We start from the raw sequence: 17,079 nt of genomic DNA, 5'->3' as shown, positions 1-17,079 counted from the left end.
TTTTTAAAAGGCCTAATTTTTTTAATGCTTATTTATGGAGCAGCCTTACCCTTTCTCAGCCTTTCTTCTTAATTATTCTTCTTTTCTACCCTAAGGAATTTTTCTACCTATAGTTTTCTTGTGTTATAGTAACCAAGACTAGTTTTCTAGTTCTGAACCAAGTATTTTATACAGATTGTTTCCAGTTCAAGTCTTGAGGGAACAAGACTAAATCTTACAAATACACCTCCTTGATTAGGCAGCATTCATTAATGTTGTCAGTTCATTAATTCAACCAATAATTCTTGTTTGTTTGCTAGTACTGAGGATAGAGTATGCAAGAGATGTACAGTCAGTGGAAAAGATAAACAGTAAGCAAATATATAATGTGATATCCAATAAAGGCAGGTAGGCTAGAGAATGAGAGGGCTATTTTTAGATAAGGCATCAGAGAAAGCTTCTTCAAGGAATTGATATTTGACAGAAAATTGAATCAAGAACATCAAACTAATGCATACCATCTGACCAAGAAATTCTGTGTTTAGGAATTCACTCTAAGAAAAAAATCAGGCTTGCGTTATAAGCAGTATTTTTTATAGTAATTAAAAACTGAACAGCCTAAAATATTTAAAATAAGGGATTAGTCAAAGAAGTCACAGTGTAACTTTTTTGTTATTAAAAGATATTCATCACCAATAGGATAGAGAACACCATATATGTTAGACTCCCTCTCTGTTTTTGCTTTTATATGTGTATAATTACATATAAAAAATCCAGAAGAATAAATACCAAATGTCAGAAGCAACTTTCTCTGTGTGAGAGAAATAAAAAGATCACTTTGGTTTTTTTACTCTCTGTATTTCTGTATTTTGACATTTCTGCATTAAACATGGATTGCTTGTATAGTTTGTGATAACTACAGTCTCATTTGGGCAGTTCATTTATTTGTAATTGCTTTGGACATAGAAAATGACAGATAAATATCCTTTTGTAGCCCAACTACAGAGGTTACACATCAATATTGAGAATCTCCGGGAGGAGAAGGACAGTGAAATCACAAGCACTCGAGATGAACTGCTTAGTGCCCGGGATGAAATTTTACTCCTTCATCAAGCAGCAGAAAAGGCTGCCTGTGAGCGGGACACTGACATTGCCTCATTACAAGAAGAGCTTAAGAAGGTGCGAGCTGAGCTTGAGCGGTGGCGGAAAGCAGCGTCTGAATATGAGAAAGAAATCACAAGTCTACAAAATAGTTTTCAGCTTCGATGTCAGCAGTGTGAGGACCAACAGAGAGAGGAAGCAACAAGGCTACAAAGTGAGTACATGTATTTTACATAAAACTCTTAATTCTTGACAGTGATAATTTGCACAAAATAACCATTTGGACCATTTTCTCTTTAGTCCAACAACTTGGACTAAAAACTATAAAGCGATGTTTTTATATTGGGGCTATAAAAATTCTTCAGGTCTGCAAGTTCTACAATAAATTGACATTTTTTACAATATTTTATTTAAATACTATTAGAATTATTTGCCATATAAAAGTGAATGGGAAGAAAATATTACTGAAGTTCAAGGTGATGGGACTTACCTGAGGTATAGATGCAAAATAAACAGGAATCAAAAAATAGCCATGTATTTGGTGGGGGGAAAGGTATGTTTTTCTCTGAAATATTTCCCTTATCCTCTGAATTATTATGGAAATTATGTTCCTATATTAATGAATACATTTTGGGACTATTTTAGGTGAACTAGAGAAGTTGAGAAAGGAATGGAATGTATTGGAAACCGAATGCCATTCTCTAAAAAAGGAAAATGTTTTGTTATCATCAGAACTGCAGCGACAAGAAAAAGAATTGCACAAGTACGCAAGAACTCTTTTTTAGCTTCAAAATATTTCTTTATCTTAAATTTTCATCTAAATTAAATTTAAATTTGATACTTAAATACCTTTTGGGAGCAATGTTCAGCCAGACTCTTTTTGGCTATTTGACAAGTTATGCACACTAACTGAATACTTCAGCAGTGTTTTATTTTTACTTCTACCTTCATCCTACATGCCCTTTCCTTTTGGTGTACTCAAGGAATATATATTCATGGAATACAACTCCCCATACAAAGCCCTGAACAAGCAAACAGCAAAGATCTATAATCAGTGATTGAATTTGTCCTATAAACTAAGTGATAAAAATTTCAAATACAAGTTGTTTTTCTTTCATACCAATGATCCCTTCTGTTAGTAAGGGTGATCAGAAGATTACTATAATAAAGAATTTGTAAGATTGAAAGATACAAATTCAGCTTTTGAATTTCACAGTTATATAAAGACTAATAATATATAAGATCAATTATGTCTTTCTAATATCCAGTACCTTACAAACAAACCAACGAAGGCAATAAATTTATTCCAGCAAATTTAGTGGACTCCTGCTTCCCCACCAACATTTGATGTATAGTTTAAAGTTAATTTCTTCCTGGGGCTCCTAGATGGCTCAGTCAGTTAAGCGTCTGACTTCCGCTCAGGTCATGATCTCACGGTTCGTGGGTTCGGGCTCTGTGTCAGGCTCTGTGCAGACAACTCAGAGCCTAGAACCTGCTTAGGATTCTGTATCTCCCTCTCTCTCTACCCCTCCACCACTTGTGCTCTGGCTCTCATAAATGAATAAACATTTAAAAAAAATTAAAATCGGGGCGCCTGGGTGGCGCAGTCGGTTAAGCGTCCGACTTCAGCCAGGTCACGATCTCGCGGTCCGTGAGTTTGAGCCCCGCGTCAGGCTTTGGGCTGATGGCTCGGAGCCTGGAGCCTGTTTCTGATTCTGTGTCTCCCTCTCTCTGCCCCTCCCCCGTTCATGTTCTGTCTGTCTCTCTCTGTCCCAAAAATAAAAAAAAATAAATAAAAACCGTTGGGAAAAAAAATTAAAAAAAAAAAAAAAAATTAAAATCAATCTGTTAAAAATTTGATCCATTCCATATTTTTATTTAAACAATTTTATGTTCTAATTCAGAATGCGAAAGTAGTACATGTTTACTACATTAAAAAAATTTTAATGTTTATTTTTTGAGAGAGAGACAGACATAGAGTGCAAGTGGGGGAGGGGCAAGAGAGAGGGAGACACAGAATCTGAAGCAGGATCCAGGCTCCCAGCTGTCAGCACAGAGCCCAATGCAGGGCTTGAACCCACGAACCATGAGATCATGATTTGAGCTGAAGTTGGACGCTTAACCGGCTGAGCCACCCAGGCGCCCCTGTACATGTTTATTATTGAAGTAACTCTTAATTAATCCATCTCCCTCCCCCACAATACACCATAAATGGGAGTCCTTACTCTCCTGTTAACCTTGTGTTTATATCCTCAAGAGCATCAAGGTTAGCAAAAACTTAGTGATCAAGGTAAGTTCCCATAAAAATAAGCTTTAGGGAAAAACAATAAAGAAAGGACTAGATATATCAGAAAATGGTAAGCCTCATCTGCTCATAAAGAGTAGCAATTGCAGTAGATTATACATTTTGAAAAATCAAGAACGATTGAAGGAACAAGATGTGTAGATTTATTCTGTAAGATGGTTTCTTACAATACCATGTGTTATCAATACTATAAAACTTCTTTCTCTTTCAGTGTCCTATCTTTCCAGTCTTTTGTACATCTATGCAACACACATTTATGTGTTATACTTTTTAAATGTTCAGAGATAATTAATAACAAAGAGTAAATATGTTTGTAACATCTAAAATTTTGTAAAAACAGTTCCAAAATCTGAACAGGACAAAATAAAGGCCCAGACACAACTATACACATGTGAATGTTTATGTATGTACCAACTGATGTTTGTGTTAACAGCACATTTGGGCAAGTTGTTTGGTATAAAGTGATTGTAAGGGAGGCAGACACGCTCAAATTCTTTATATTTGGAATCTTAGTGAATCCATTTAGTTTGGTATTCTATCATAAGCAAGAAATACTGATCTTTGGGGCTCCTGGGTGGCTCAGTTGGTTAAGCATCCAACTCTTGATCTCAATTCAGGTCCTGCCCCTGATGTTGGGTTCTACATTAGGAGTGAAGACTACTCAAAAAAAAAAGAAAAGAAAAGAGAAGAAATACTGATCTTTGATTACTAATATTGATTATCTGAAATTATTCCTGCTTTGGGATTATTGATATTTTAAAGATTTAAACTTGATCCCTCATTCTTAAGATGTAATTAATCGGAATCTGGCAGATTTTTAAGTGCTGTTTTTTAAATTACTTCAAATTTTGTTGAAGCATCGAAAAGCAACAAACTCCTTATGAGTTAGAAACATACATCTTATAAAAATATTAGGTCCCAGAAGGGTGGAATATATTATATCATTAGTCAAGGTTGTCTGCCTAAAGTCACAAACTATTTAAGACAAATTAATTCTGTTTCTTAAGCTTTTCTGGTTTAGTGGCCCTCTCAATTTATTTGGTAAGCCACCTCAGCATTTAAGGAGCATTTAGAAGTTAGTCTTTCTTTACAGAGTCTTCTATGTCATTTAGTTCCTAGCTATATTGGACTGACGTCACACTCGCCCCTAAGAATTGGCCTGGCATACAATCAGAATGGGATTTACGCTCCATAGTGCCTTGGTTAATAATATTGAGCCTGAATCTTATGATCCATTCTGAGAAGCATAAAACTGTCATTTTGAAAACTTTATTCTTCTTTAGCTATTTCTGTTGTAAATGGGAGCCACATTCTTTCAAACAGCTACACTATTTAGGTCTTTTGTTTTTTGTGATGCACAAGGAATTGAACAAAGAATTTCTGTTCATGCCTATCAAGCTGTTTTTGTAGTGTGTAAATTGGATTTTTTTACATCAAGTTATAAAAGTAATTATAGAATTTAAGCCGGAAAACAGCCTCCAAAATTATTGAGTTCAATCTTCTTATTTGACGATGGAGGGCACTGAGACTCTCCTTGTGTTATTTGTGTCTGTGTAACACGGTGCCTGGCACAGATCTAAGAGCTCAGGAAATGCTTGCTCAGAGAAGTAAACTGCACCAATTAAGTGACTTGCTCAACATCTTACAACTTAATAGTGGCAGAGCTAGGGTCTAGAACCCAGCCTCCTGGTTCTTTGTTTCATGCTTTCTCCCCAATTTGGTGTGTCTTTTTTCTTTACTTGAATTGACAGTGGCTCCTAAGCTTTAAGTTTCTATTTGTCCAGTACTTAAGTAAATAAATAGTTGAAAAGTGTGCTATTTTCCTGGGGAAGCCCCACACTGTATCTTTTCATAATACAATTAATATAACGTGATGTAACAAAACATGCAGTTAGTCACCTCCTACTTCTACTTTCAAGATTTCAGCCTCTGTGTATATTTGATAATCTGAAAATAGAACACAGCTTTAAACATGCAATTTTTTAGTGTATAAGGCTTTTTATTTATTGAATGTATCTTATTATTTTTTATGTACTTTTTCCTCCTCTGAAATTTACTCCATCCCTCCTAGTGAAATGTATAAGAAATTGGACTTCCTGCTATGTCTAGTTTCTACATGAATTGAATAACTGTTAATATTTATGTTGCAGTTCTCAGAAGCAGAGTTTAGAGCTTACCAGTGATCTCAGCATCCTTCAGATGACTAGGAAAGAGCTTGAGAATCAAGTGGGATCTTTGAAAGAACAGCATCTTCGGGATTCAGCTGGTTTAAAAACTCTTCTCAGTAAGGCTGAAAACCAAGCAAAGGATGTACAGAAAGAGGTAAAGCGAAAAGACATTATGAGCCCAATTATGGTTGGACTTAAAGCCAAAAGCAAATCAGATATTCATGCTAGTTAGAAATAAAGGGAAGCAGAAGTCCCATTACCTGTCACAAAGTTGATAATTGGAGCATCTCTGCCTGGTGATTTCTAGCTGTGTATCATGGTCCATATATAGAGAATTCATTAGTAGACTTTGGTCTCAAAAATACAAATATACAAAATTACATTAAAATTTTTTCTCTACCAGTTAGTTGACTTATATGAGAAGCCCTTTGTACCAGATTCCTCAATTCATTGTTTATCTTTCAAAGACAATATCATATTTAATTTGGAATACTTTTGGAAAACAAAGTGGGGCCTTACCATAATGCTGTCTAAACCCCTCAGTGAAACTGGCCTGAAAGTTACTTAAAATTCACCTCATAGCCAGCCAGCCAAACACAGATCCTGTGACCTTTTACTTTCTTCTCCCTCACCTCCACCCCTTTTTCCCCTTCTTCCCTTCTTCACAAATATGCATGCTCACTTTTCATATCATTTGGCCTAAAACCTTGACTTGATTTTGGAGTAGAGACCTCACCCAGCCTCTTTCTGAGCAAAACCTTGAAGTTGACAATGAGGCAATGAGAGCTACATTCAGTCTTGCTACCTTATCCTCCCTGCATTGAGTCCTGGCCAGCCCAGGGGACAGAGAAGGCTGGTGCATCTTGACCTCCTGGTCAGGGCCCACCCCAGTTATAGACTCACACTCTCTCTCTCACTCTCTCTCTCTCTCTCTCTCTCTCTCTCTCTCTTCAATGTTTATTTATTTTTGAGAGAGACAGAGAGTGCATGCACGAGGTAGGGAGGGGCAGAGAGAGAGGGAGACACAGAATCTGAAACAGGATCCAGGCTCAGAGCTGTCAGCACAGAGCCCGATGCGGGGCTTGAACTCACGAGCCTTGAGATCATGCATGACCTGAGCCAAAGTCAGACAGTTAACTGAGTGAGCCACCCAGGCGCCCCAGCTGTAGACTCTCTTAGGTGAAAGATTCATTATACAAAGAAGGAAGTTGAAGACAACTCTTTGTCTTTAATAACAAATTTTCCCAAAATTGTTTTTAGAAGATCTGTTTAATCCAGTTTTTCTTTGCACTTCCCTTTCCTTGTAGTATCCTGAACGTGGACATGATTATTGTTCTTCTGTCTTCATGTTTGTTCTTAAAGAAAAAAAACTGTAACATTTTTTATTTACATGTGGCCATATTGATTTTGTAACATGTCGTTTTTATCTTCTTGCTAAGGATATGCGTTTTGGGAGAAATCTCATTTAGTTGGAACACAAATTTTGTGCCAAAGTAAATATCCTAGTATTTAATACTGTAAGCACTTTGTGCCCTTCCAGTCCATATGCCATAGTCCTTTCAAAATCTGGGAAGAATGCTGTGGTTGCAAGATGACTCTGTTGTATGTTACTATGAATGCACTGGCCGTTGTGTTGCATTATTTGTTTGCCTGTTTTTGGTCACTGAGCAATCAGTGAGAAATGCTTTAACTGCTTCCTCAAATGGCAGTGGCATGTTGTCACAGCATCTAAATTGTTGACAGCTCTGGATTGCATTAAATGCAGCGCATTTAAAAATATGTCTGAACTTGTCAATATGTTTCTTTTCTATTTTCTTGTTCAGTGTTTTCCATTGTGAAATGATGTGTAGTCATCACACTCCTTTGTAATGTAAAATTGCTTCTCTTTCTGTTTGTCCTGTCATCAACTATTGGACACTAGTCTGTAACTAAAATGTTCTTTAATGAGATTCTTTTATCTGTGTAATCCACTGCAAATGAATTACTACTTTTTACTAATGCACATATATTCTCTTTCAACATTTCCCCTTTGTTCTCCTTTCTCTCATAGAATCATGCTTAATGTGCACAGTATCATGTATCTTCAGCACTGTAACAGGCTAAACTATTACAAGCTAAGCAAGCCAGATATGATTATTTTTATGAAGAAGAACCAAAGGTGTTGTTGGTAATATTGTGTGGTATTTCCCTCTTACTCAGAACTGAGCTCGTTTCTTACCTTCGAGTTAGAAAGCAAGATGGAGCAAAAATGATATCCAAGCCAGGTGTGAAACTAAGGCTGCAGAAGGTGACCTTTGTTCCAACAATTAAGTTTTATATACATGGCAACTTTTATTTGAACATTTAACCAAAAAGAAAGTACATAAGAAAGGAAATTTGAATCTTCAGTATTAAGAGGAAATAATGGTATATTATCTTTATATTTGATTAAAAGCATCTTTATACTTGAATTTAGTAGGGGTATCTATAACTTAAGAATTCATAAAATGTTGAGTATACAAGTCAGTCGTGCAAAGACTGCCTCAGGAAAGTTGTTTGGCTTCACCACCTGGCTGTGGAGCAAGGGCCTGAGCCCTTGCACAGGCTGAAGGTAAACAGCAGGCACTCCCTGACTGGCTGCCTTCCTGTCACTCTGCTTCACACCCCCTGGAATGGAGAAATGATTAAGTGCTTTGGTGTAAAGGGCAAGCTGGATGTAAGAATAGTGGAAAAGGAACGTAAGGGAAAATTTAGGTCAGCAAAATCACTGTTAAGAATCAGGTCATTGAGAACTGATTATGTTCTAAAAGACTAGTCTAGGTATGCTAAATTTGCTTTGGCAGCCTGCCAGCAGCCTTCCGCCTTCTGGAAGGAAGTCCACAGACCCCACAAAAAAAGTTGTCATAAAGTCCATGAATCTTACTCCTTGGTTCATTGTCTGGCATACTACCTGGCCTTTTCTGGGAATGTTGTTAGGTAACAGGGAGTTCCCTTCACATTTTGCCTCCCTCTCTACACCCATATCTTTATTCCCATTTACTGGTGATCTCTCTGCTGACCCTAATCCCCCTGCCCTCACCTCTTCTGACTAATGTTTTTATACATTTGCATCCTGCTTCATATTTATCTTTGGAGTGCATAATGACGAGCTCCTAATTAATCACTCCAAAGTATTTGCATTATTCAGAAGCACCACGTAAAGGTGTCTTTTATTGAGAAATTTCTGGGATATAGGAGGAAAAAGGAGAAACCTTTCTGGTATGCTGGACCCATGGTATATCTATATTCTACTCAGCCACGTCTGTCTGTCTTCCTTCTAAAACCTTCAGAGATGGGAGAGTGGGGCAATGGAGGCTGAGACAAAGGCACAACCAGCAGCAGAACGGTTTTTGTTCTGTGACTGGGAGCCCAGCTTTCATGTAAGATGCAGTATCTAGAAGTAGAACCAATCTAGAATTCTTGCCTCCTGGGCCATTTAAAGTAGGGGCAAACTATGCTGTGTCTTGCATTGACCTCACCAGTGTTCATAGGATACACAAGTCTGTCTGAACATTAAGTTATATTCAGTGAACTGGTTTTCAGAGCAGGAAGTGGCGTGTTTCACTATAGAAAAGTATTTATCAGGAACAGCTTCTTAAAAATTATTTATTGATGCTTATAAGTTTTAGGTAGAAAGATAGAAATGCCTCAGTCATAGTGGTCAGTACTTTAGATCTATTTCTTTACTTTATTTGCCTAGAAATTCATTATCCAGAACACTTTAATACCCAGTGATGCTTGGGTAAAAGAAAGCCTGATGGGAGTTAATACTTTTTACTTCAAGACTAAAATAGCTTGGCTGACATTGGTTACCAGGATATAAACTCAGACTTCCTAATCTCACCATTTAATTAGCCTTCGGAGTTTTTCTTCACTTGCCTTTCTTTTGGCTCAGTTTGAAAATTACTTTACTTTTCTCCTCTAATTCACTTAATGGAAAGAGTGACCCTTTATATTAGAAACAGATGACACAATGGTGATTTCTCTCTCTCTCTCTCTTTTTTTTTTTTTTTTAAACTCCAGGGCCAGAAAGTTCTTACATAGAATAAAGTTAACATGAAAGACTTCCTATTATTACTGCAAATGATTCTTATCCTCCTTAAAACAAAAAGGCTTGACTTTGGTGTTGCAGGTGGCTAAACAGGGTCTGGTATTAAGCCTGAAGAGAACCATAACTTCCTACCCATTTTAAGTTGAGTCTGCACACTCTTTTTTCTTTGCCTTTAGTATGAAAAGACACAGACTGTACTCTCAGAACTGAAGTTGAAGTTTGAAATGACTGAGCAGGAAAAACAATCAATCACAGATGAGCTCAAACAATGTAAAGACAACCTGAAGCTGCTCCGAGAGAAAGGAAATAATGTAAGTCTTTGCAAACTTGGCTTAGCTTTGACTGAGAGGCAGGTGAAAGCCCTGAGATAGAGTTTTCAGAGGACTTTATTACTGATTTGAGAAACTGAGGCCTGTAGTATGTAAACTAAGCTTTTCGTTATGAAATTCCATGATGGAATCATTGTACTCTCAAATTGTTGAGTAAAAATTTGCCCCTTTAACCTGTATCCCTACGAGAGCCTGAGGACTGCCTGGAGGAAGAGGCTTATTTGCAAGAAAATAATCTACCTAAGAACTGTCAGATTTTCCCCAGATGAATCTGAGGTTCTGTCACCAAGCCATCATCTGGCACTTCATTTCCCCTGCTGGGAAATGAAGCACTGTACCACCAGGGACCCACCTAAGAAAGAGTAGTACATGTCGACTCCTCAGCACTTGGCTGTACCAAAAAATGGAGACCTAATTATGGTTTTCATTTTACACTAATAATGTTCTCACTAAGACATATTCCCAAAAAGCTTGGCGTCTTTTTGAGCTCCTATAAATATTAGGGAATATTTGGTGAGTTTCTGTAAAGCCGTGTGTGTGTGTGTGTGTGTGTGTGTGTGTGTGTGTGTGTGAGAGAGAGAGAGAGAGAGAGAGGGAGGGAGAGAGAAAGAGAAATTGGAACGTTTTCACATAAATTGAGTTTAATATTAATTTGTTTTTCATTTACTAGAAAGGCAGATAGTCTTTAAAAAGATGTTATACTAAATATATGTTGTGTTATTATATGTTTCGGTGATCATTGCCTTTGTGGGACCTAACTGATGGCTGTTCAGTGTAGTTGGTTGTGCTCTGACTTATTTCAAATCCCTGTCATGGCTTGGACACTGCAGTGGTGTAAGCCACACCCTTCCTACAGAGGAAAACACTCTGCTTAATTTTGCCGCACAAGTACAAAAGAGTGATGTTGCATGGCCATTCAATTATGCAGTTGCACACAAAATGTTCATGAGTTGTGTCCAACTGTCCTTTGCTATTAGTTTTTTGGAATATAAAGTCTTGTTGCTTAGGCGGAAGCCTTTGAGAAGTTGATAAATTGGGAATGGAGGCTTTATGCTAAGCAAAATTGATTGCATTTATTTTGAAAATGTAGATTACAGACCTCTTCTGAAATCAGATCATAATGGTTTGGTTATCTCTCTCTTTTGTGTTAAATCATATCTTTCTGAATTTGGAATTTCAGTCCACCTTCTACTAAATTAACCTACGAAGACATCTAGCATAATCAGAATGGATACCCCTGTACTGTTTAGAACCTTTTCAAAAGTAACCTGGCTTTTATTATTTATAGTTGTATCAATAATTTGCCTAAAAGGTGAATTTCCTTTTTTTTATCATATTAGACTTATGATAATAAATTTTTCTCTGCAATAAAACTCATTGCAGTAACTCCATCCAATTTTAAAAATTAATTCTATTCTGGTAACATAACTGAAAGCCTTGAGACTCAACTGCCTGTCTTTGTATATCAAATGTTTATCACACATTGTGTCAGATCTCTTGCTCAGTTTAGGAAGGATACATCACAGGGCATTTATTTTTAAGCTTGAAAGCAATACCATCTCAGGCAAGCTAGTTTTGGTTTTAAAAAAAGGTTTTGATGGAGGGATAAAATAAACTTTAGCCACTTCCAAGGGACTACATTGTCAAATAATGGATTCCAAATACGGAACAAAAAGAATGTACTGTCAAGCAGAGCGTTGGTCGCTGAAGTGTCGCCGTGGCTCTGTCTTAACATGCTACATTTCATTAGCGTGTTAGGGGCACCCACAGTGCCCATTGCTCCCAGATGTCCCTTTAAACTGGTGGTTACATACCGCAGTCCGTCATTCTGGATTGTATTAGATGTCTTTAAAATGTTTGAAATCAGTTCAAAACCTGAGTGCTATTACTTCTGTTACCTCAGTCTTCCTACCCTCCTTCCCACCTCCCGGGGTCTAAATCATCTTATCTGATTTTTTTTTTTTTATAGCATAAAATGATTTTAATATCCCTTCCCTTCTTTAGCCTTCCATATTACAACCCGTCCCAGCCGTATTCATCGGCCTATTCCTGGCTTTCCTGTTTTGGTGTTTCGGTCCATTGTGGTAGAGAAAGGTACAAGCACTACTGTTGAGTCCTTGTCTGTTTGTCCCCGTCACCTGTTTGTGCCATATTTGTAATATAGTGCATGGCAGAATCACACAGGTATTTTGTTACCTGAAGCAAACCCTTCATTTAGTATGCCATGTATTGTGTCATACAAATGAACTGAACAATCAACTAATCACATAACATTTTGTCTTGTTTCCTTTGTAGTGATGCTAACCATGAATTAATTCCAACCTAACCAGTTGTTAATGTGCTGCCTTTAACCGAGTCTTTGTCTCTAGCAAACCGGAATACACTATGAATTGTTGCAATATTAGCACCCCCCTTCCCAATTACGTTTAATCAGATTTGAATGAGAAATGAAGCGTTTGCCTCTTTGAAGTTTTCAGCCAGCTTTCTTCCCCCTCCTCCTTTCCCTCTTCTTTTCTGTAGTGTAGAATTTCTTCTTTTCAACCCTTTGCCTGTATTTATACTGTGGCTATGAAGATGAAAAAGGATGAGATTAGCATAATGGACCAGTGGCTCATGATCTCAACCCCAGTGTGCATTTACTTATGCGAGTATAAACCTCCCCGTATCTTTCTGAGCCCTGATCTGCAACATCAGAATATTTCTTTAAAAGCCAACTTTCTCAGTGAGACTCTTAGAACATGAGTGGAAAATAGAGCTATCAACCAGAGCACAGTGATCTTATAAAGCCCTCCAAAAGCTAACAGGGAACAGCCCGCCCATGCTTGCCTGCAACAGGCATGCGTGTTAGTAGATCATATGAGATAATCATGTGACATTACTGCACTGGACATGGTTTTTACCAAAAGTATCAAAGAGACAGTGTCCTAATAGCTCTTCCCCATCTTGAACCCCATCTGATCTTGTCTTCTGTGGTTTTAAATTAGAGGATCAAAGCTTAGACCATTTTCTTTCTATCACCTTACCCACCAGCTCCTTCTGTAAAACTATCCCCACATAGAAATCTGGTTTTAATCAAGAAATAAACATTAAAAAGCGAAGAAGAAGAAATAAACATTTTAAGCAGACATATATTCCAGGCATCAGTGTACATCAGTTAGTTGCAATATTTGGACACTGGAGTAAATAAAGCAGGCTGAGCCCACAGGGTTTCTTAGGGGTCACTGTTAGGTTTCAACTGTAACAAAATTGAAAACTGCTCAAGACTTTCCTGAGCTATACGTGGCTTCCACATAATGGTCCTCTAAAAGCGTTCCTGCTATAATGGTTCTCCTCACACCTGACTCCCTCACCTGTTTTCTTCTCTTTTTAAAATTTATTCTTATGCAAAGATAAGGTTTTTCTAATATTCTGTTAAGTATTCAGGACTCTCTGGAACCAAGGGGTTAGTAGGTATGAAAAGAGAGGGAAGAATGTGATATTGACTCTCGGTTTCTTTCCACACAGAAACCCTGGCCCTGGATGCCCATGTTGGCTGCCCTGGTTGCGGTGACAGCCATCGTGCTGTACGTGCCAGGTCTGGCCAGAGCTTCTCCATGAGAGCGTTTCTTGAGTCCGTACACCGTCCTCCCTTTAGAAGCTGGCATCACACTCATGCTGGGGACAAACAGAACCATTTTCTTCCTTTTTACCTCTTAAGACAGCAGAAGTGCAAGAATACAGCTGTAGGGTCATTGCTTTAACTTATATAAAATGTATCTATCTATAAAGAGGATATAAAATTGTGACTTTATTCTACTGTAAGCAATAATTTGCTTGCAATTTTTCATGTAATTTTTAAATTAGTATGTTGAGATTCTGAATATTATGGTGGCCTAAAGTAGGCTTCTTGGTACACCAAATTATTTATAACATTAAATTTATGGGTATTTTACTCTGAATTCTAATGGCCAGATAATTCATTTTTCTGATTCGATAACTACCCAAACCAAACAACCAACACATACATGGGAAGAGAGGCCCTGTGTGCTCAGTGCCTATCAGTTTGAAATATATACACATATATATATATTTTTTACATATTTACGCCATTTTTACTTGTTATAAAACCACTGAGCTATTGGGAACAAGACTTAGAGACAACTATTTGCGTGGATTTTCTTTCTTTCTTTCTTTTTCTTTCTTTTTTTTTTTTTTAAGAAGAAATACACTTGGAAAATATTCTGTTCTAGTGATAATTTGGGGAATATGTGCACGCTTGTTCAGCCTTAATGTGACTTGACGATGTGGAGGACATCAACTTTGAAAAACTTTCCATGAGAGTGTGTATTTTCTTGAGCAAACTGAAGTATTTCTGGGAGCAAAAACAGTAATTCTACAATTTCAGTGCAGTAAACCAAACTGTTGAGTCAATTGGAATGCAATTTATTAAACCTCATGTATTTAAAGAGATATTTTCTTTAAAAGCCAAGTTACTTTCTCATATACAGCATTTTAGGAAGCATGATTTTTTTTTTCTATCATCTCTTCCTCCAAGCATGTTTAATTGAAGAAAGAATTAATATCTCTTTAGATAAGCTTTTACTGACTTAATTTGGTTATGATATTTCAAAGCTAATTCATGTTCACGGTGAGCTGTTGTTACCTACCAACAGATTTCCTGGTCGGGTATGCAAATGGTTATTTTCTTTTTACTGTTGTTAATTGGGACATTCTGTTTACGAGAAGCATTATTCCCAAGATTAGTAGTGTTCCATGCACAGTGAAGCACCTAAAAACACTGCTTGATGTTATAAATTTAAAACACAGAAGTGAAAGTTTAGCTATGGTTTTGTGCGGCACCACAGTTATGTCAATAAAATTTATTTAGGTCATAGAATATCCTAAAGTATCACCTAGTTAAATTTTTCAGTCAGCGCAACTGGGAGGGAATGTCAGTGAATTGGCTCGAATGTTCTGTGGCCATCCACAGGCCTAGCCAAGTGTTGAAATAGAAGTTTAGGATATAATTTGCCTTGTGATGTTTGGCAGTCGTTGTTTATACTTTAAAGGTTATATTTTAAGCTATTTGGGATTTGCTGTTGGGAGTATCACTAGATTTATGGAGGAATTAGTCACCAATGACTTGTAGAAAATGCTGTCATATAGTTCATTTCATCATTTTCTGTTGCAGGAAGCCACTCCACCACAGAATGCTAATATGCCAGTGGTACCCAGTACCTCTTGTATATAGGTTATTGCAAATATTGTTCTGAAATGCTTAACTTCAGAATTACATTTTTTAAAGTAAATAATTGTTTTAAATCTATTTTGTAAAGATATAAAGTACAATAGAATTTCTGGAGTACAGATTAAACTATTTGCACTAACACACGTGATGTGCATGATTTAATAAAATAACTTTACTCTCCCTATGCATTTTTGAGTTGGATATCATTGAAATTCTTAGTGTTGACTCTACTGTTAGATTGTTAATAGTCGTTTCTTGAAATGACTCTTTATGACCGTAATATATATTTGGCGTTCTTCAGGGGTTAAAAGAAAACACTGAGCTGTTGCCTTCAAGTTTTATTAGCCTTTTATTTAACTTGCTGCTCTAATTTTTCCCCTTTTACTATGGTTATTGTTAAAACGTGACTCACTTGCCAGACAAGTCTCTTTAAATGTAAAGTCTAGTATCAATATTTACTTTATTCAAATTGAATTAATGGGTTTTTGTAGTTACTGCCAGTTTTTCTTAAGAATATGAATGAGCCTATTCATAAGCAATACCTCCAGTTTCGTTCAGTTCACTTCCAGGTTAAATAAAGAATAGGATTGTTCACTGGTAGTGATAGTCATTAAGAAATGTTAATCGTAGTAGTTAAGATTGAACAACCCTGTAATGATACATTGAAGAATTACTCAGAGGTGCTACATGGCTGGCTCAGAAAAGGAAAGGAATGTGGCTGGTGAAGCTAAACAGATCCTTATTGGCATCCTGGCTCTGCCTTTTATCAGCTCTGCTGCCTTGGGCAAATCACTTATCTTCTCCGAGCCTCTATTTCCTTGTGTATAAAATGGAGAGAATAATATCTATGTGTTTAGTGGTAGTATGAAAATTAAAAAGATGATACATGTGAAGTGTCATCCAAGTGGTAAATGAGAGTTTATGAGAATGTCACACTGGAAAAGCTGCCAATATGTAAGTTTTAAGTGAACCAGTCAACTATTTAAATGAATTGACCCAACTATTGAGACTTTCTGTGCATGTGAACGAGATGTAACTGCAGCGTTAGGAATCCTGAGAAAGTGGCATCACCTAGCTCTGTGTGTCCCCTTCATGGTTTTGTCTTTGGGAAGTAATATGCTTAGTTTGATAATGAGCCAAAGCTTACAACAGTTTGGAATTCCTGTTGCAACTGCCTTCAGAGCCACGTTGAGTCACATGTGAAAACCTGTCACACTGCTGAATAGTCAGAGGCTTGCAACTAAAAATAGTATCGCCTCCCTTGATCTCTGACTGTAATCACCAGATTCTACCCCAGCTGACTCTTGGCTCCTTCCAGTGGCTATATCTACTGTCAAAAGATGGAGATCTGCTACATACAAACTACCTACAAATCAACTTTGTTACAAATGTACAGCCTTGTTTCAAAAAATTCACTTCTGGAAGTTCTGAGAACATAATATGTGTGCACTAAATGGTAATTACCAGGACATTTAATGTAGCTTTTTTTTTTTTTTTTTTTTTGGGTAATAGTGATGGGTAAATAACCTAAATATCCAGGAGTGGGTCATTGGTTAAATAAATTGATATTGCCACCCAATAGATTACTGTGCTTGCAAAGTATATGAGAAGATACTCATACTATATTAAGGTAAAAGCGAGAAGTTGCCAGTGTGGAATAAAGCTGGTTTTATAAAGAAACAATGTAGACAGATAGGATATGTTTATAGAGGACTCAGATTTACACTCAAGCTAAGTAGTGGTTTTGTCAGTATGATTGTGGGTAGGTTATCTTCTCCTTTTATGATTTCTGATTTGTTTTTAGTAGCAAATATATATTACTTTTGTGAATTTTTAAAAAGCTATATTTGGTTTTGCTTTAAATTAGAAACAAAAAGAATTCTCCAGAATTCCAAATTGGT

General features: G+C 36.9%; 1 protein-coding gene across 35 annotated transcripts in view; it reads left to right on the top strand.

Moving 5' to 3' along the window:
* SLMAP (sarcolemma associated protein) overlaps window positions 1-15,362 on the top strand; it is a 147,352-nt gene extending 131,990 nt beyond the window's left edge. For 20 of the 35 annotated variants that reach the window (XM_058726451.1, XM_058726442.1, XM_058726447.1 and 17 more), the window contains 5 exons: window positions 974-1,294; window positions 1,726-1,843; window positions 5,536-5,707; window positions 9,799-9,933; window positions 13,456-15,362. In XM_058726451.1, coding sequence (XP_058582434.1) covers window positions 974-1,294; window positions 1,726-1,843; window positions 5,536-5,707; window positions 9,799-9,933; window positions 13,456-13,548 — 839 coding nt within the window. In that variant the 3' untranslated portion in view covers window positions 13,549-15,362. Of the gene's footprint in view, window positions 1-973; window positions 1,295-1,725; window positions 1,844-5,535; window positions 5,708-9,798; window positions 9,934-11,955; window positions 12,046-13,455 lie in introns of all 35 variants that reach the window. The other 15 variants (XM_058726452.1, XM_058726443.1, XM_058726448.1 and 12 more) reach the window with 1 other exon arrangement.
* Window positions 15,363-17,079: the final 1,717 nt, after the last annotated feature.

The sequence above is a fragment of the Neofelis nebulosa genome, chromosome 4 (assembly GCF_028018385.1).
Source record: "Neofelis nebulosa isolate mNeoNeb1 chromosome 4, mNeoNeb1.pri, whole genome shotgun sequence".
NCBI lineage: Eukaryota > Metazoa > Chordata > Mammalia > Carnivora > Felidae > Neofelis > Neofelis nebulosa.
The sequence above is the reverse complement of the archived record's forward strand: the minus strand, read 5'-3'. Positions and strand labels throughout refer to the sequence as shown.